Source organism: Acanthisitta chloris, unplaced genomic scaffold (assembly GCF_000695815.1).
Source record: "Acanthisitta chloris isolate BGI_N310 unplaced genomic scaffold, ASM69581v1 scaffold440, whole genome shotgun sequence".
NCBI lineage: Eukaryota > Metazoa > Chordata > Aves > Passeriformes > Acanthisittidae > Acanthisitta > Acanthisitta chloris.
In genome coordinates, this window is record NW_008650807.1 from 22,273 (window position 1) to 43,161 (window position 20,889).

Consider the following 20,889-nt stretch of genomic DNA (forward strand, 5'->3'; position numbering starts at 1 on the left):
GTGCTGCTGAGACTCCAGCTGCTTGTTGTGGTCCTCCAGGATCTGCATCCTGGCCTCCAGCCGCCCCTTGTGCTGGCGCAGCAGCTTGGCCTCGGCGATGAGCTCTGCGTCGCGGGGGCTCTGCGGGGACACCGGCACCACCTCGGGGGGGGATGGCAGTGGGGACAGCCCTTTGTGCTCGTGCTGCTGCTTCAAGCGCTCGTACTCTGCTTGCAGGTTTCTGGTGAGACAGACAAGGAGCCGAGAGCTTTGCAAGGGCGAACAGGCCGGTGGGGCAGGAGACTCTCTGCAGGGAGCAGTGCCAAAGCACCTCCTTTCCTGTGTGTGATGGAGTGCAGAGGCTCATGTGCATCACCTGCCTGTCCTGCTGAGGCTCATGTGCATCATCACCTGCCTGTCCTGCAGAGGCTCATGTGCATCATCACCTGCCTGTCCTGCAGAGGCTCATGTGCATCACCTGCCTGTCCTGCTGAGGCTCATGTGCATCATCACCTGCCTGTCCTGCAGAGGCTCATGTGCCTCACATGCCCTGCTGAGGCTCATGTGCATCATCACCTGCCTGTCCTGCAGAGGCTCATGTGCATCACCTGCCTGTCCTGCTGAGGCTCATGTGCATCACCTGCCTGTCCTGCTGAGGCTCATGTGCATCACCTGCCTGTCCTGCTGAGGCTCATGTGCATCACCTGCCTGTCCTGCTGAGTGCACACGTGGGCTCACACCCTACAGGGCCGCACGGACCTGGGCTACAGGGCCCTGTGATACAAGCACTGCCTGAAGAGTCTCTTTATCACAGAACTCTCAACGAGTTCCCTGCCAGGGCACCCACCACTGCAGGCTGGCTGAGCTCCAGACACCCGGGGCCTGTCCTGGGCTGGGGCCTCCCTCAGCCTCCTGCACTTCATCCTTCCCAGCAGAACTGCCTCTTCGCTCCATGCACCAACGCACCCGAGGAGTGATTAATGCTAAAAGAGGCCTCTGAGCCATCAGAGCACTTTACAAACACTGAGCAAAGCGGATGCCACCTGGCTGGCCTACCTGTTTTACAGAGGACAGAGCCAACAAAGGCAGCCACACAAAAAGCCAGGGCAAAACAGAACTGTGCTGTCATCAGTCAGGTCACATCACCCTCCTCTCTTCATATCTGCAACTGCATTTCCAGCCTAGGGCTAAAATTATCAGCTTAAGATCAGAAAAAGACAAATGAGTGAACCAGTCTGTTAAACTGAATCACACTGACTTTTAGGGCTATAATTTCTATCTTCATCTGCAATGTCCTGCCCAGAGTGCTGCAGTCTACTGTAACTTCATGGCACTGCCAAGCTTGCTTTTATTCTGTAAAACTGCAATTCTAATCCAGTAAAACACTCCACAGATTAATATGGTCTGTAGTGGGAAAAAACCCATCTACCACACAGGAACAGCACAGAAGGCAAGAAACTGAAACCTTTTTAGGGATAGCACAGTCCAAAACCATGAAAATAGTAACTTGTAACAGAACTTCATAGGCAAGGGAGGCCGAACAAATTGCACTGGGACTTTGTTGCTATGATGTTGCTCTACAGATTCCCAGAGGGCGGAAAACCAGCTCAACACTCTGGTAACTGCTTACTCATCACAAGCAGTGACCCAGATTTTACTTTGTCCATCTCACTCTTATTTGAGGTTGTGAGAACAGGCATTTTTTGCCAGTTCCACCTGGGAGCCACAATACACACTGACAGTTTGGTCTGGAAGTTTAATAGCATCTCAGACACCTCCCAATAAACTTCATTAAGCTCTGAAACACTTCTAAAGGTATGTTGTTGTGACAAAAATAAGAACTAAAGCAGTACACACCATCTCACATGGGTAACAAAGCAATGCCAAGGACAGAGACAGGCTCTGACTGTTCTTCAAAGGTCATTGTGCTCTCAGCAGCTGCACGATGGACACGGCCTCACTTGGGACTGCAGCACCCCTACACTATGATCCCTAAAGCATGTCTGATCCACATGACCCCTCCTCTGCAGAAAGTCTAAAAGGCTGAAAAAAGGGGCTGATTGTTGCTAGCTTCAGGTTGTTCCAAAATTCAAGATTTCTTTCTCTAAAACCCCCACAAAGAGGGACAACTATGGAGAGATTTTTTCAAATGTTTCAAAGTTTGTTCTTTTAATGAAAAACAGAGTTTCAAGTGCATGAATATTATATCAAAAAAAAGGAAGAAGGGCTATCTATATTGGGTATAGATATATAAGCCATGCCTTCCACATCACTTAATGTCTTCTGATACTTCTAGCTGAACAAACTGGTGAACAATTAATAAAAATACAGAGGGGAATAGGAATGAACATGACAACACTATCATGCACAGTCTTATTGCTGACTGAAGTTTATACAGGATTGATCATTAAGCTTGTTTTTCACAGAGTCTGTAGACAGTGGCTATCACTATTCCATGAGGAATTTCCCAGATGTACCATACAGGCAGTACTCTACAAACAGAAGACTCAAAAGTTTGAAGTGCTGCAAAACAAAAGGCAAAACATCACCCTAAGGGAAACTAAATAAATGCATTTGGTCTTACTTACAACACAATCAGATACCCCGCTACAAAGAAATCCCCAATTATCACCTCTATCAATACAGAGAAGTCCTTCCGGTAACTATGGAATTGAAATGAAAGTAAGGACCAGGGAGTAATTCAGACAAAAATGCCTTCATGTCTGATAAAAGATAGTTAAAGACTCTGACAGCCTACAGGAAAATAAATAATGTAAAAGATACTGCATATTATCCAAGCAGAGATATGCCTGAATTTGGGAGTTCTGTAATTAAATGCTGTAATACTGTTGGAACAAAGGAATGTCATTTTGAAGGCCACATGTGCATTTACCCAGTGCATCTGTATCACTGAGTCTTCCAGCTGCACCTTTTCAGTCCAGCTACACATGGCTCAGTCCAGAGAACTGAGATTCATCATAACTTCAGAGCCATAGGAGTGATGTTCAGTGCAGAAGATCAGTAATGTAATAACTGGGATCTAAATATACAGCAATGAAGATGTGTCTTAACACAGGGGAAAAAAGATGAAGACTAAAAAAGAAAGAAATAATTTGAAACCTGCTGTAAGAATATCATAGGAGAGAACAATTGGCTTTTATTCCTGCTCTGGAATAGTTTTAAGCTGCGTGGTGAGAAAGTGCTGCTGCTGTGAGCCAGGCACCCAAAGCACTGCCCATAGCCCTCAGTGTCCTGAGGAAAGGCTCTCTCTGACACTTTCAGCATAAAATAGGGCATAAGAAAAAGGGGAGATGAAAATATAATCCTCTCTAAATGAATGCTACTGAGCAAGCACAGGCAGTTCTTGCAAGTCCAGCCTCCCTCTGCCACCGCTCAGGCTGGGTGACTTTCCTGTCTGGCTGTCACAAACAAACAAACTGCTGCACCTCCTGATCACTGGGAAAAGGAGCTCTCTCCAGTGAGAGGTTACTCCAAATCCCCCATAGATTCCATTTATGATGCTTGCAGCTCTTTGATCCTGAAGACACAGAGGAAGCATGCAGTGTAACCCTGATTTATGCAATGGGAAAGAGCTGGGTAGTAAAGAGCTCATGAATTATTAATTACATCTATCACTGGCAGCATTAATTGCCTGGTGACACAAGTCCTAGTAGACCCCATTTGCTGAGTAGTCCTCTCAGACACAATTGAGAATTTGTGAATTCATGTTATTTCTCATCTCCCAGAAGAAAATCAGTAGTAGTGTAACCCTGATTTATGCAATGGGAAAGAGCTGGGTAGTAAAGAGCTCATGAATTATTAATTACATCTATCACTGGCAGCATTAATTGCCTGGTGACACAAGTCCTAGTAGACCCCATTTGCTGAGTAGTCCTCTCAGACACAATTGAGAATTTGTGAATTCATGTTATTTCTCATCTCCCAGAAGAAAATCAGTAGTCTGAAGAAAGAGACAACGGTGGTAACTGAGCCATGTACCCCTGGTCCTCACTAGAGTGGGTGTTTACTCAGGATGCTTCACACTCAGAAGATCTAGTTCCCCTTCTTCAATGCCAAAACAAATACCAAAAGGAGCCACAGCATGTTTAGAAATGCATCACTTCCTCACTACGGGCAACTGCACAGAAGGAACTTGTTTGAGGAGACCATTCATCAGTCTCAGATTTGAAGAACACCACAGCCACAACGAAACAGGGCAGCTTTGAGACTCAGGGTGTTAGTGCTTCTCTGGTGCTGCACAGCTCACTGCACTCCCAGTGCAAGCCAGGAAACCAAAGGAAAGGCAAACAGCTCCAGCTGGACATCTTGTTTACTTAGCTCTTGTTACAGGACAGCTAGAAGCTGGGAGGAAGAGGAGAGAACACAGAGAAATCTGCCTCTTACAGAAGGATGTCAATGACCTTGATCCAACTAAATACTAGGAAACATTCACTTTCTTTAGTCATTAAAATAGAAGGAAAGTATTTTAATTACTTGATAAATGTTCCGAGTCTCTGTCACTGCAGAACCACATTCTTTTTATTTAATGCTAGTACAGTACATCCTAGTCAGTATTGCCTATCTTACTGTATAAGTTGTCTCTGTCCCTGAAATACATTCACTCTTAAGGGAATTTCAAGATGTTTTGGGGAGGGCTTTATAATTGGGTTTTTCTCTTATATTGCAATATAGTAATAACGCTTTCCATAGCAAGATTGCTTTTTGTGTACTGAATACACAAGAAATGGTCTTATCACAACGTGTGATGTAAAACTCAGTATAAGTCTGAAGGCCTAAAGCTCAAATGAAACATTTTCAGCAATTGAAAATATTTTCTAAAATGCTCACATTTTAACAAATATAAATTATTTAGCAGTCAAATCTTAGCCATAAATTATTTAAGGAAGTCATACTTACAAGCTACAGAAGCACCAAGGTCTTAAAATGCTAGCAGATAAATAATGAATATCTAACAAGAGGCCCTTGGAACTGACAAAAAACCCAGTCAGAGACATGTCACAGCTAGGTTAGTTTATAAGTCAGATAATGCATTTCAGAAGAATTCAAAATAGGCAACAGAGCTTTTTAAACTGTCCAAAAGCAAAACCTCAGAATTACAATTTCAAAGACTCTTTTTTATTTAAGTAACAAGTCAAGATGGAAATATTTGGAGACCAGAAACTGCAGCTGAAACCCAAATGGAGGTCAGAATTCAATAAACAGCTCAAAAGAGACTAGGCACAACAGAGAGTGCTTTTTAGAAAAGCAGGAAACTGTGCAGAGCAGAAGAAAAAGAGAAATGACAATGAAGTGTTCTGAATATCACAGTACTACATCTTCTTGGAACTTGATGCAGCTTTTTCAGGAGCTGCTGAGAAGTGACTACATGTGCTGACTCTTTACTGTAAAAGCAAACAAGACACAACTGAGAGAGCAAAATCTTCATTATAAACAGTCATCAGAAATGTATGCAACAGAAGTTATGCCAACACAGGCAGGAAAGGAGGACTGACTACCCCTGGGAGCTGCACAGCCACCTGCCTGCCCCAGTAACACAGCACCTCCAGCTCAGCACTGCCCAGGGGATGCACTCTGGCCACAGCACCTCAGGTGTTTACACTGTCTACACTCAACTGCTTTAAAGCTGGACCTTGGACTGGGCAGTCACATGATCTGCATCATGCTCAGCTTATTTCCAAACAACAGATCCATCAACTCTTCGTGCTGCAGCAGTAACCCCTGTTTATGTGGAAGGCATTTCAGGATCTGCATGGGGTGGGAAGAACTTGTTCACTTTTCAGCAGCTACCTTACATTTTAAGTCCAAGTTATTTATAGCAGCTTGCAGAGACAAGTCATGGTTTTGTCATAATCGATGAAAATCACAGCAGTGTGACCTCCATCCTGTCCGACAGAAACAGACTTCTCTGTCCCTGCCATGTTGAGACTTGAAGCACCCACAAAAGGCAAGGCTGCCTGTGGTGGCATCTATCCACAAATGTGCCTCCAGCAGCACAAATCAGAAAACAGGCTCTAACCAAGTTTACAGACTGCAGCTCTTATTTAATCCTGGATTGGCAAACTTCAAAATGAAAAATTACACCATTTCTAAGCTATAATTCTTGTCAGAGATCTTTTACCGTGTTATTCCTCATCAGTATCCCTATATTAAGCAAAGCCCCTGCTGAAATTTAAGGCATAAACCCTGAATTTTAGGCTTTTTAGATTATTTAGCTATCTAACTCCAAGTTATACTTGTTTTCATGTACCACCTTTCTAATCTAAAACTAGGCTGCTTTAGAAGTCATTAATTCTCCTTTTTTGTAGGCAGATTATTTTGTATACAGACAGAAAAGCATTATGGGTTTTTTTTCCATGTTTCACTTTATGTTCTATAGGAACTGTGTAGTTTGTTTCAATCAAAATGTCATTGCTGTTCAGTGAGCAAGAGCTTTGTTTACCACAGCTTTGTGTGTGAAACACTTTCCTCATCCTTGATGCCTACGGATTGTCTACATTCCCCCAAATCCTCCTGATAAAACGTCTGTGATGGAGCCACTGTAATTGATAAGCACCATCCAAAGAAGACTTAAGCATGGAGAGAAGATCTATGACACTGCCAACTCTTGTATTATTTCCTTGACATGCCTAAGGTAAATGATCACTGCATTAAACCCTCAATGTAAACAGAAGTACCTAGCTCTTAAAGAAGCAAAGGAAAAAGAGCATGAAAATGCCAATAGATTGCACCATAAAAGCTAAGATAGTAGAAGGCAAACAAACTCAATTTTTTTGGTAGATATAAATGATTTTTATATTACAGTCTAATTTTGGTAGTTCAGAGCTGCAATTACACACATGCCAGGGTCAAGATCTCCCAGTTTTGATAGCCTAAGACTGGAGACTACTGCTGAAAGGGGTTTGCAGTGTTGTGATGCTGTAAGTATCCAGTTGGGGATTTTTATGGTGATTAATGAAGATAACTTCAATTAAAACTGAAATTAGAAGTGGTAAATGACACCTGATATTGAAAAATGCTATGAAACTTAATGACATCCAACTGTACAGCATAATTATTTCACAGAATTTTTACTCTAATGCGGCAGCTGGTGGTGTAACCCACCTGTTTTCCTCCTCCAGGTCTGCGAGGATTCTCTCCAGTTCCCCTCTCTCCTCACTCTCCAGAGAAATCAGGATCTGGGCAGGGCTTCGGGGCTGGCTCAGGGGGGACTCCTGGTTCAGACTTTGGCAGTAGTGCTGGATTAACAAGTGTTCATCGTCGCTGGAAACAGAGAAGATAAAACGGGCTGTTCCCTTCCTGCTTTTTAACTCCACAGTGAATATGAGCAGATGATTCACTCCCAGTCTCTTATTTCTTACAAAGAGATTTGCTGAACTCTTTTTAACCAACAGCAAAGCAATGTACCTTAAAGGAAAATCTGCTGACCTGTTTCTCTAGTAATTTTCCTTCTCTGCAGAGACCACCTCTCTCCTCTGCTTCTCAGATACTGAAAGCCAAGTTTTGCAACAGCTGACAACTCAGCTTTCCTCTGCTGCCTAACTTCAACTAGGAATTTGCCTGAAAAAAAGAGCTGTCTTTTGCTGCCTGATCTATGTTGGGGAAGGATCACTCAAGCAAAGGCAACGCATTTATTTTTGTACCTACAAACTCTCCTTATGTAATAAATGTGCCCTTTATCTATTTTTCTCTATAAAACTGTAAATGAGAGAGAACAAAAAACAAATTGAACTAATCTAAAGAAAGCATGCCATTTTTCACTCAGGTGGTTTGTTTTTCTTTTAAAAATTAAAAGTGATGTACAGTCAGAAGACAAATATATTCTATTTAATACATATGATCTCTTTCTTTCTGTTGCCCCTGAAACTGTCTAGCATTTGAAACAAGAGAAAAGCAAATCCAAGCCTGAAGACTTTGACCACCTCCCAGAATCACATGTGCTTTCTCAGGAGTGGTTTAAGTGCTGAGAAGATGCACCCGAGCCCTAAGCTGTGCAACTCACATCAGCAGTAGCTGTGGGACACGATGAAAGATTTCCCTTGACACCACGAGCCAAGGACATTAAAAAGGACACTGCTGTGGGAAATCTTGTGGAACAAAACAACTCAGTCTAGGTTTCTCGCTGCAATGTTTCTAAATCAGAATTCAACAGGCATTTTGAACAGTTGTTATTGTTCAAAAATTATAATTTTCCTTGTTTTCATTTTGTTCCTGAAAATGTTAATGATGCCATTTTATGACTGCAGGAGTGCCAAGGCAATGTAGAGCACATTAACATTAGTTCATAAAAGAGAAGCATTAATTTTTCACAAAAGGCATCCTTTCCTTTTCATAAAAAAATAAAAAAAAAGCTTGCCAGTTCCTAAATTTTTATTTTTCATGAAACACTTCAACTGTGATTTCCTTCAAACCACTGCTTTGCATTTATAAATATTCTTACAGTGAATTAACAGTGAAAAAGTGGCATAGCTATTACAATATGAGGTCACTCTACAAGATATTCTTTCTGTGTGGCTTTCAGCCTGCACATAGTTTTTATACATAACTGAAATGACAGTACATATTGAATATGGGATACAAGGGATATTGCTTACCCATGATTTTTTGTGACTAAGAACACTGAAATATTTCAGTGGGACAACACAAAATTCCATCTATTACAGCATTACTACTGTCTATAACAATACAACATTACCATACAACTTGGAAACAAAATTTTCATTAACTTTCTGAAACTATACTGACATTGCATACATATTAATTTTGAGGTATCATTTTAACTTTCTCCCTTTAGAACCAATCTATTAAAACAATGTACTTGGTTGTACAGGGGATTTTCTTTCAAAGCTGGAAAGCAACAATCCTACCAAGTCAAAAGAAAACTATTTTGAAACAAGGAAACAGCTTTATTGCTATTCAAGGACATCTCAAAGGCTCAGAATCAACCTCAGAAAATGTTAATGACTTGGAATCTCGATTTAATTGCAGGAAAACAGGCCGGAGTACTATGTTTTAAAGGAATGCCAAAAAGTTATATTCTGTCTGAATCTTAAACTGTGGTAAGGACGAGATCACACAGAATAGAAAAAACCACTTTAAAATAAGTTGTGTTCTGAGTTTTTTCATATTTGATTGATTTAGAATCTGGGATATGGCTTCTCCTACACAGTCAATGAACTAAGACCAAATTTTCAAGCACGCCAGTGACTTACGTGCTTCCATCCTGTCTTCAGACACGTTAAGTTTCCTAGTTCTACATCCTTTCATTCAGAGAGTAAACAAGATCAAGAATACCATGAGAGAAGAAATATATTAGCACGTCAGAAAACCACAAAAAGGTGTCAGTGTGACATCAGATTTAACTACATTTTAAAAATGAAAACTTTTATTTATGACTTCACATTTAAAAGTAGTCCAATGAATGCTCGTTAGTGATCCATCCAACTTACAGTTTGCTACTTATAATATTTCACTGTGAGGATGAATCCCTCCTGGCTTACACTTGCAATGTATTTCAGGTATTTGTAGACCAAAGATTTCTGTTTGGCCTCACTAACGTTTTGAATGACACTTTGGCCACACCAACATTTTCTAGCTTACAGCAATTTAACCATGACTAAGTTTGCAGTACAGGTAGAAGGGTTTTCTTTCTATCTTTGTCCTGAAAATACGTATGATGAGCATTTTTTCCAAGTAAGATGGAAACTATTGCTAAATAAATCACAAACCTTTAAAATAAATTAGTCATTTTAATTTTGAAGGTTTCAGTCATTTGTGGCGTAAGTTTGGTATTAAGCTATAAGCCATAAATCTAGACACTATGACACAAATTGAAAGGACATGAGTTTACCATTAAATTGAAGCAGATGTGGTACATGGCCATGCAAATTCAGCACCACAAAATTTTATTCCAAGTCATTAACCTTCCCCAGAAAATACATGTCAAAATCACTAAAACAGCCTACTTACATGCTCTCATTAGGTGAGATACTGTCATTTAGATAAGAACCATTGGTGTTCTCCATTTCTGCTAGCCTGTGAAAAAATAAATAAGACTCATTAAAACCAATTACGTTTTTCAGAAATTTCATTTACTCTAACATTCTGGAAAGAATTAAAGAGTGTGATGCTTTTGATGAATTTGAAACTCAAATTAATTTCCACTTGCTGTTGATTACCAAAATGTTTTGCAATAAGCTATTGCAAAGGACTGTTTGTTTGTTACAATGACCTGTATAAATTAATTTCTAAGTTTTCAACTCTTTCACTGAGGTTATATTCCACTCCTCTTGATTAATTAATTTGCAATCAAAGAGACGTCTTAAGATGCCAGGGGATTACACAAATTGCTTTGTACCTGGCAAAGTCATCATCAGAACTGTAACTATCAGTCATTTCTCATTTGCTTTCACACTCAGCCCCTTGTAAATGTCCTGCATAATTCAGAAACACCTCTCCTGACCAAGTGATACTGGGGAGAGAAAGAGGAGGCCAGAATAACTATTTTTCATTATCTCAACCCTTGCAAATTTACTCACTTGGAGCAAAAATATTTTCAAATATGTGCAATTAACCCACTTTTTGATTCTTAAGAGCAGTATGGAAGCAGAGAAGTGAACTAAAGTAGTGTTATTACTATTTTAATCCTCCAAATCAAGGAAAAATCCTATTTGTGGTATTTCACAAGGTGAATTACTTAACATTAGAATGACACTTGAGATTCACAGAGGAGTTTGGAGGTTTCTGCTCTTCTCATTTGTACCATTACACCAGGGCCCATATTAAAAACAAAACCCTTTGCAGAGCCATAGAATGGTTGAGGTTGGGTTGGAAGGGACCTCTACAGGTCATCTAGTCCAAACCCCCTGCAATGGTCAGGGACATCTTCAACTAGGCTGGGTGGCTCAGAGCCCAGTCCAGTCTGACCTTGGATGTTTCCAGGGATGGGACATCTACCACCTCTCTGGGCAACCTGCTCTGGTGTCTCACCACCCTCATTGTAAAAAATTTCTTCCTTATATCTAGCCTAAATCTACCCTCTTTTACTTTAAAACGTTACCCCTTGTCCTATCAACTGCAGGGCCTTTTAAGAAGTTAGTAACTGAGTGCATAGCTTAATGATGACCTCACAGAACCTAAAGGCCACACAGGTGCTCTGGCATGCAAGTTAGTCGACGGGCGGGTTAGCAACCACAGAAGATGCTCTGCATCCCAGGGCCTGGAAAGCAAAACCCCACATTCTGTGTTTCCTTAAGAAGTGCTCCAGTAGCAGCTAGCCCTTGGGAGTTTGAAAGAAATTATTTTTTAGAGAAAGATCTGCCTAACGTCCAGCTGGTCTCATACCTGCTAGCATAATGTTCAATGCGTGAATGAGTATCATCGTGTGAGAGCTGAGGGGACGAGGCAGGCCTATAAGGCAGAAAACACTGATTAATCACAAACAATACCCCTTTAAAAGTAAAAAGACACTTAGCTATGCCTATACCCTCACATCTCTGTGCCTTATGCTTAGACTGTGTTTGGTAACCAGCAAGGTGTCACTCGAGGCGGTGTGCGCCGCCTCACGCCATCGCTGCGATGGGTTGCCGTACCACGCTGGGCACTCTGACCGTCCTGCAATCCGTCTGTTGCCACGACTCTTCTTCACACCAATCCCCAAAGATGCCTCTTCCTAAGGATTTATAGAAGACCTTTCACCCTAGTTTTCGCTTTGCACTTGTCTCCTTCATTGGCAGTTCTGCTTCACATGCAGCACTGCACTGGCTGAGAAAGCTGCTAGGAACCTCTCCTGTGCCCCCTGCCCTGCCAGGAACCTCTCCTGTGCCCCCTGCCCTGCTGCAATCCGAACTGTAGATCACTGTGTAATAGAGGGGCACACTGTTCATTCTTTTGGGTTTTCTGCCTGACAAATCAGATTGTGTAAGATCCTCTTCACTTCTTTTTGTTGATGGAAAGAATTCATGGGACTTTTCTCATCAGAGCATTGTCTCTTAAAGCCCTAACTCCGGAAAATGTCACCATGAATCATATTACCTATGCAGCTCAGAGAGCACCCTTTGCTGCCACGTGGCATTCTGCCATACCTACATGTATCAGGAGGTGCTGGAGTAACAAAAAATGATGCAGCTTCCCAAATTGCATGGCAAGCTCATATTCTAGCTAAATTGCAACTGCCTCTGCTGCCTCTCGTTCTGGAACTCCTGACTGAGGAAGGAGTTTCCCCCCATTTTAAATTGTGGGATACTGTGATTCAGGCTGGGGCTGCCCAACAGTGATTGCACTGCACTGGACAAGCAGCTAAGTTTTGCATGTACTGGTTATAAACCACAACTGGAATAATCTTCTGGTTAATAATGATGCCATGTCAGGTGTTTGACAATCCTGCTGTAGATCTACTAGACCAGTCAGTTTTCAGGTTCTAATTAGCCAGCAAAGAGTTCTAGATTAGGGTCCTTCTGAATTCATAGAGCTGTATGCTGGATACGCAAAATTCATCATCATTAATGTCTCTTCTCACAGAGCAGCAAAAGTTTTCCTCTGTAAGACATTACAGGCCAAGTATCAGGAATCTTATTTTGTCTGAAATGAGCTTTGGCCTCCAACTGCTTTTTTCTCATCAGATGTTCAAACATTACCACAGCACACCAGAGGATAAATACTCAGTTCACAGAGCTCCTCAGTGCAGCAAAGATTCACATGGATGGCCAATTGCTCTGCAACTTGATACCCTATTTTGTGTGAGAACATGTACACTGAAGGCAAATCGATGTAATATCTTTAGAGCAGTGCAAGATAACAATGGTTTTCTGATACATCGATGTGATGCTATCCCCATTTTTTTATTTGTCATAGAGCAGATGTTAAGCTGGTCTAAACTGGTACTATCAATGAAAGAAGAGGTCTTGTTTTCAATGCACATACAGATGATGCTGCTCATACTGTGCACAGACTAGGAAATATGTGTTAAAAGTAGTTTCAGTTTTGAGCTGGATCATTCTTTTAATCGCTCTCACCCTGGTGTTGCACTGCATTTGTACCAGTATGAAGGCATGGACAGCACGTGGTTGGGACCTACTGGGCAATGAAGAGATGTCCCTTTTGGCAGCAGTGCAAGACAAAAATGGGCCTGACTGCATGATCCCATCCTTGCTGCCTTGACACTACGTTTCAACTTCAGAAGTGACCAAGTTGTGCTAGATATATATATGTATGTATGTTTTGGCTTTTTAAAGACTACACAGTATTGTATAAGTTGTTGAAGCTGATTCTCTCTGTCAGCTGCAGGCAGGGGGTGAGGCTACATTTCCAGATTTGTCTCCACCTCAGAACATATTGCAATGGAGATCTACTTCAAACAGCTTTCCAAAAGTTTGCTTAAGAAAGCAAACCTGTTAGAAAAACAGCACTTTATATTGAATTCAGCTGCTGATGTAGACTTTTGCCAGTGTCTGAACAAACTTGAGAACAACTGTGCTCCATTGTACATACTCTAAGTGACCACCTGTGCTAGAGCTCACAGTCCTTCCTCCCTGAGCACACATACCCAGCACACCTAATCAGTTTGAACTGTCAGCAAGAAGGCTGAGTGACATTGCCAATATTTAGCCAAGATAACCATCCCTTTTACAAGGGCCCCACAGCTGCACTGCTCAAGCTGGGGATCACCCTGAGCATTCCAGTCAAATGAAGAGGTGACCGAGTGGCAAATACCACCTCCTACAACTCCCTGCACCCCCAGAGACCTGGCTGCCAGGGTGAAGGCACTTTTCTTTATTGCTCAGCATCTTAGCTGAGGCTTCTTGGAAATGCAGAATCAAGTGAATTGTACCACTGACAACCACAGTTCAAGTAAAAAGACACAAATTCTCATAAATTGTGAGCTGTCCCTTTGAGCCTGGCAAGCAAAGTATCTGTGCAAAACACTGGATAATAAGCAGCCAGAACCACTAACTTCTAACAAATACATGTATGTATGTATCTATTAATAAACAGCTCCATGTGCACCACATGTTGTGTCAGGATAGAACTAACACTGTTGAGTGCTGCCAGGTGATGCTTTTCTGAAGTACTTCAAAGATATCCAGAAACTGGGATGAGAGCATCAGAAAACAGCATGAACACAGAAAACATGGGAAAGTTTTATGATAACTGGTTTGACTGCTGAAGCTGAAATCAGTCCAATAACTGAGAAACAGCTTTAAATCTGGGCAGCTCAGTAACTTGAGTTGTAAGCCAAGTGCTCCTAGCACAAAGGAAAGGAATAAAGTTAGCAGAACAAAATGAAGAATAATGCTTTCCAGCCTTTTCATTTCTTATTTTCTGCTTTCTTGTTAGACCAGACAAAAGGACTGTGCTTCAGAAGATACCTTAGTTGGTCTGACAAAAGGTGCAACCTTTCCATACAAATTCTGCTTCTCAGTATTTCTCAAGTTTTTATAAGTTTTACATGAGTTACACTCTCATAGTATCCAACACCAAACCTTTGGTGTGATGCTGTCAGTGTAGGCAAACCATGATGTTATTACTGGAAGCATCTAGAATTAAGCATGTTATGACAGCTTAATTTCATGTTATGTCAGACATAGCAATGGCACTCCATACAATCCAAGCTTTCTTTAAATGTTAACTTAGCAGCTGTTCTAAAGGATAGGAAATCTAGATGGCAGCTGCATTTCTAAACTAAAGTGCATACTAAAGCTCAAACCCCCTCTATTTCAGTCTGGCTCCAGCCTTTAGGCATCTTCTGTGGGTGAATCCTCAAGCATATGAGATTTGAACTACTAGATGTGCTTCTTGCTTGGTTACATTTCCTATAGGTAGAGCACTTCTCTTGACTTCCCAATGGTTTGTGCTCCAAATGAAAATTATAAATCAGTATTCCAATGCATACATTTCACTCTTGTTTATTCTACAAAAATTCAATGGAGGTGCAAGCCATATACATTTCACCATATAGAAATATAAAAATTCTATGTATTAGTTTCTCATTAGTTATCAATATGTGAATTAAAATTAACCCTTATTTAACATTATTCTAGAATCATCCATGTACCACTAGCAGTAGCAAATGCCACAATGGTAAGTATATATCTCTTTAGTTTATGCTGAGGCTATTACTACAACAGTAAGACAATGCACGTGCAGGAGTGGTGCAAGAATGAAAATCTATTTCATAGCTGAAAACCCCTGCTTTTTAACCTCTGAAAAATCACAGTAAACATTTCCCCATTTCAACCTGCCTTCACAAAGCTGAATGTATCTAAAAGACTGTAATAGAATACCCAGTGAGCTTGGGATGAACTGGGGCACTTGAGTGTGCAAGTGTGCATGGTTGTGCATAAAACCAAATTACAGCTCTAGCTAGAAAATGATGTCATTCCTGAAACTGGATTAAATCCATCAAGTTCACATTCTATCTTTCAAAAAACATTTAGTATACATTCAGAGGGATCAACACTTATTCAGAAACACAGGCTTTCAAATGACAAACTTTCATAAGCATTAGTAGATTTGCACAGAGTCCCTGTTAATTCGATGCAAATACATACTCCAGAAAGAGTACACAGTACACAATCCACGACTGCTGGGAATTCCTGGATTTATCCCATTCTACTCATTCGGGATCAAAGCATTCCTTCAGAGAGTGCATCAAAGGAAACAATCATAAAGAAAGGAGGAAATGATCTTATGTAAAACCAAACAAAGAAACAAAACAAAACAGAGTGGGGGGAGCGCAGTAGCAGCAGCAGCAGCAGCACCAGCAGCACACTTCAGCAAAAGTACTCACGCAGAATCTACTGGCCAGAAGTTGATCAGAGTAACAGGACTGCAAGACAAAAAATGAGGAGGTGAAGAGAGAGGCAGAAGAAACTCAGCCGCAAAATAATTACAGAAAGGTTGAAAAAAAAATCACAACAACTAAAAAACAGAAATCCAACAGACCAACATGAATCAACCAAAAAGTGAGAAAAAAAATTTGAAGTCTTAAATTTAAAAAGAGAAAGAGAGAGCGCGAGAACAAGCTGAGTGCAATTGCCATTAAACAACTGATTAAACTTGTAAAAAACCAATGGGAACTGGGTTAACTCATGGATTACTCCATGTGCATCATTATGGGGTTTTTTTTTTTGTCCATAAAGACATCAAAGCCACTTAATGAGACTTAATTTATAGGGTGAGAAAAGAAGAAATCATCTGGGAAGCTCACAAACACAGTGGCCTAATTAAAAAAATAAAACCAGGGAAAAACACCCATTTGGAAGAAAATAAAAATTTAATGAAGCTATCATTAGTCTCCAAATTGCTTATCAAACGTAGAAGTTTGTAAGACTGCCAGTAAGACCAGGAGTAATTTTATTTTACTAACTTAAGCTGAAGCTCCTGTGTAAGGACAGGTGAGAACAGATAAAGGCAATGGCAAGTGGAAGCCCAGCTTGTGTTTTCCTGCCAGCGAGGTAAACAGAAATGGAAGACAAAGAGGCTTTATGCATTCAGGGAGTGAGAGGAGTTGGCACCAGCTGGGGAGCTCAAATAGTGTACCAAATGAATTGCTGTTTAGATACTTCAGAGCTACTCACGTTTCCATGTTGTCTCCCTCCAAGACAGTTTGCACAGGCAGGTAGCCCATTCGTGGGTGCTTTGCAAAGTATCTTTTTGTTCGAAATTTGTTTTTTAGTACCTTGGCAAAGTCACGGACGTCTTCTCCTGAAGTTGTCTGAAAGCCACAAATCACAATGAAATCATCTTTCACGAGGTTATCACTGTTTTTCAGCTGCCTCTTCCTTTGCTGGGTCACTCGGAGGAGCTGTGGTCACGCCAAGCAGAGCTGCCAGTGACCTGAGCTCCGGAACCGCAAATGTTGTCTACACTGTCACCTCACAATGACAGAGGCACTGCCAGTCGGGAGGAAAGGGGAAAAGGGAAGAAGCTACAAAACCCCCTGACAGGGCTCTTGCCCCATCTCAGGTGACCTCAAGAAGACAAGCTCTAATTAGGCAAGAATTGTCCTTTCCCCACCTGGCTCAGGGGACTCTCTGGCTGCTGTCTGCACAGCACTGGAGTGGCTGTGATGGAGCACACAGAGCCAGCCCATGTGTCCAGCTAGGTGCTCGTCCTGACTCCTAACACACACTTCTCATCTACATCTCATGGGCTTGTAAGTCCAGGAACGTCTCTGGGTATGTTTTCTTCCCAGTTTCCCTTCTCAGCCTCCTCTGCTATTAGTATTTTGATCAAAGAGAAACAAAAACCAGGTGAGAGCTGCTGAAAGCTCTAAGATCAGTTAGTTCTTCTGCACCTGTTCAATGTGAAGCTAGCAGGCATTTAAGATCAATACCCCAAGGAGAGCACAGTCTGCACCGTTCTCTACCCCTTGCCTGCAGCAGCCTCTCCTTGCTGCTACACAGACCAGCAGAGGAGCGTGAGGAAGAATTAGTTTCCTAAAGACCAGAATGATCCAAGAGGAATTCAAAGGATGTCTGCTGGGAAGATGCAAGACTTATTGTGAGCCTGACGAAGTCAGGTGAATTTCTGAAGAATTTTAACGTAAGACTTCAATTACTGTAGTCAGGCTGCACTCCCTTCTCTGCACCTTGCAGAACACTAGACCCTGAAACGCTGCTCTTTTACAGTAAATTAAGTTCTTCCTGACCCACATAACAATATTGCCTCTCCAGTGTATCTAATTTAAAGGAAAGAAATGAAGGAAAAGTTAATCTTTCTGACATTGTTAATGAGTTCTGTGCCTTCTACTTAGAGAGGAAGGATGTGCTGAGACCTATCAGCCAAACCAACCTTCAAAGAGCTGCTGAAACAGGGGACACATAGATTTTTAACAATTGCCCAGGCACAAAAATTAAGGATGCCCTGAAAAATAACCTTCCACAAGACTGAAAAGCATTAACAGAAAAGACAAATATTATCCCAGTATTTATGATACCTTTGAGCTTCATGTAAAGCTTGAAAGAATTTGGCTCCCTTTACAGTCTGTCTGGCAGGAAAATTCAGTGTAAGCAATGACTGGCAGAGAAGTGACACAGCAGAACCTACTAACCAGTACAGAGGCATCTCTATTTTCAAGAAACTGAGATCATGTTTGACAACATCAAACTTCCTTAATACATCAGAGGTGAAGACATTTGGGGAAGGGAGGGATTAAGTGTGATCACACCACCCAGGGGACTGTGGAGAGGGGATTTACTGAGGTGGTTCCACGTATGCCCCAGCAGGAGGGAATTCCCTCTGCTGAATTCTATCCCAGTGCCTGCCAGGAGAGCTCCTAACCAGGCTGTCAGCAGGAGAGCACACAGAGCACATCAGCTGGAACAGGGGAGAACTGTTAGTATTTAGTCTCGGTATAAATGGACTAAGGACACATTTCTGTCCAGCTTGTTCACCTGTGCAATTTCTGACCACTTATTCCTGCCTTGTCTATTTTTAATGCTGTGAACAGTTTCTATTGCATTTGACTGTAATTTGGACTAAGTGTTTTCAGGTATGATAAACAATAAAACATCCTTTGTTTCAACCTTCTGGGGACTGTTAGCCCCTCCTTGCTCCTCTGAACCTTATGCACGACAACCAAACAGTAGAACACTGTGTTTGCACAGAAACATCCAAATCTAGCTGGTACCACAAGAATTCCAAGAAGAAAATATGTGTTCTAGTGACAACTAAAAGCACCAGGCACCTCTCATAGAAGCCAACTGCCATTTAATGTTCAAGAAGCACAAGAAAGGCAAGGAAGATGTGATTATTATGTAGACAAGATGATAAACTGAGGCTATATTCAGCCAAGCTTTCTAATTCACTCCAGAGATGTTTTATTACACATGATTTTCAGAGTAAAATAATCCAAAACAAAATTCTCAGCAGAATTGGTTTATGAGGAAGAAGCAGTGGAGGTTCAGCATCCCAGCTCTCTTAAATCAAAGCAATATATGGGCAGCTGGGTTGAGCATGTTCCAAAGCTGTTCTGAAACCAAAACTATTTCATAAGAAATAGTGCTTTTTATTCACATAAGAATAACTTTACCACTGAGTTTTCCCAGTTTGGTTTGCTAAGCCCCCAGCCCAGACCTCAGCCCTGACTGCAAACACTACTGTAGACAGGTATCTGGGTTTGATGTGTTTCCTTTTAACAAGGTGGTTTTTATGTTTGTGTGCCACTGCTCATTAAACCCAAACAGAAAAATGATCTTACATTTACATCTCAGTCTTGAAGATGTCTTCCATGCTTTATTTGAAACCTCTTTAAAAGCCACATCTCTTTGAAGAATAAATCAAGCTCTGTTGCTTTCAGGAATAACTGTTGCAATTTTTCTGTCTAAATGACAATTTAGCAACTGCCTTGCCCTTATTCTGCCTCAGCCTTTTGCGGGAGAGGAAAAAGTTATCACAACCCTCAGATATTTAGCATGAACTCTCAAATCTCCCCTAAGCAGAATTAAAGACTGCAGAACTTGAAAATTTCCTGAGAGTAAGGAGGGGAGAATAAAAACATCAAAACACTTTATTGTGCACATCTAACTATTGCAAAGATACTATCTATCATCACATGTCTTGTGTCTGCCAAAATGCATTTTAAGGTGACAGATTAGTCTGGAAGAAGAGGGAAAAATGCTTTGCCACCTACAAACCTTTTTTGATTCCTTTAGAAAACAATTACATACTAGACATGATAGCTTCAGCGGATGTCTAGCTCAGTCCCACAGTACTTGGGTTTATTTTTTTTTAATAGCAGCAACACAAAAAAAGAATAGGGTTGCTGTGCATCAGATTCACTTCCCCAACCCCCCTCCAGTTAATCCTCCTCTAATTCAACAGGCTGCTGGTGCAGCCAGGCACGGCACATTAGCACGGGCTGCTGGAGTTCAGGACTCTCAAAAAAATGTACTGCCTGTGAATGGCTCTTTATTCTGACCCAGCAATCTGCATGCGGTGGCAGGTTTTCTCTTCACCACTGTGTTCACCTAATAGTAATCTGTATTTTCAGGGAGAACACAAACCTGCAGTTGCTGTGTTGCAGTGAGTTGCTGCAGGCTGGGGGTGTGTCTCACCATCCTTTTTCATTTCATTTCTCTTCCCTCCAAACACACCCACAGAAAACAGCTGGAAGATACTGCTTTGTGCACTCTGTGCACCATTCACACATCTCCCACCTTGCTCACTAGCAGAATGAGAGTGGCAAAGTGCAAAGCAAACCCAGAGCCAGCTCAGCAAGGAGGTATCCAGCTCCAGGGCAGTCAGTTCCCACTCACTCTGCCCGGGACTGGGCTCAGGAGACTCTGCTTCAGGAATGCTGCGATGGAGAGGTGTGTTCAGACCTGCCCAGGCAGCGCCAGCAATTCCCTCTGACTTGTGCTGCAGATCAGGCAAATCAGCCTTTCCACTAACCTCAGTCCCTGTGGACCCTGCTGGAAACCACACCAACAAATCCTGACAAAGCACAAGCAAACGTGTGCTAATTGCCCTTGCAGAGATTCAGGAGAAATACTGCCGTTTAAATGGCCCAGTAAAAATGGATAGATAATGTAAATAACCATCTAAAAATTAAAACTAACAAAAATACTGGGCTTGCTTTACTATAATATTTTAGGGGAATAAATTTTTCTTTCTCTTTCTAAAAAGTCTCTTAGAAAAACTGAGAGTTTTTACTTCATTTTGGCCATGCCTTTTTTGCTCGGATGGAGATATAGAGACTGTTCATTTCATTTTATGAGGCTAGCCCAGGTGTAGTTTTGATGCTTCATTTTCATACGTGTATTTGACAGGCAGATGAAAGCACAAGATAGGGATCATCCCATCTCACCAGGAAATGCCAACCAGACAGTGCACAAACAATAGCAAAGGCAGCTGGAAGCTCAGCTATGCTACATGGTGGAAGGATAACTC

The 20,889-nt window shown here is 41.6% G+C and overlaps 1 protein-coding gene across 1 annotated transcript in view; it reads right to left on the reverse strand.

The window, feature by feature from the left end:
• The window catches only part of LOC103797832 (dystrophin-like), a gene marked incomplete at its 5' end in the record, with an annotated part of 72,392 nt that overhangs the window by 16,337 nt on the left and 35,166 nt on the right, over nucleotides 1-20,889 (reverse strand). The window contains 6 exons of the mRNA XM_009070070.1: nucleotides 1-220; nucleotides 7,102-7,260; nucleotides 9,967-10,032; nucleotides 11,341-11,406; nucleotides 15,785-15,823; nucleotides 16,575-16,711. The exon at nucleotides 1-220 is cut by the window's left edge and continues 30 nt beyond it. Coding sequence (XP_009068318.1) covers nucleotides 1-220; nucleotides 7,102-7,260; nucleotides 9,967-10,032; nucleotides 11,341-11,406; nucleotides 15,785-15,823; nucleotides 16,575-16,711 — 687 coding nt within the window. The remainder of the gene's footprint in view (nucleotides 221-7,101; nucleotides 7,261-9,966; nucleotides 10,033-11,340; nucleotides 11,407-15,784; nucleotides 15,824-16,574; nucleotides 16,712-20,889) is intronic.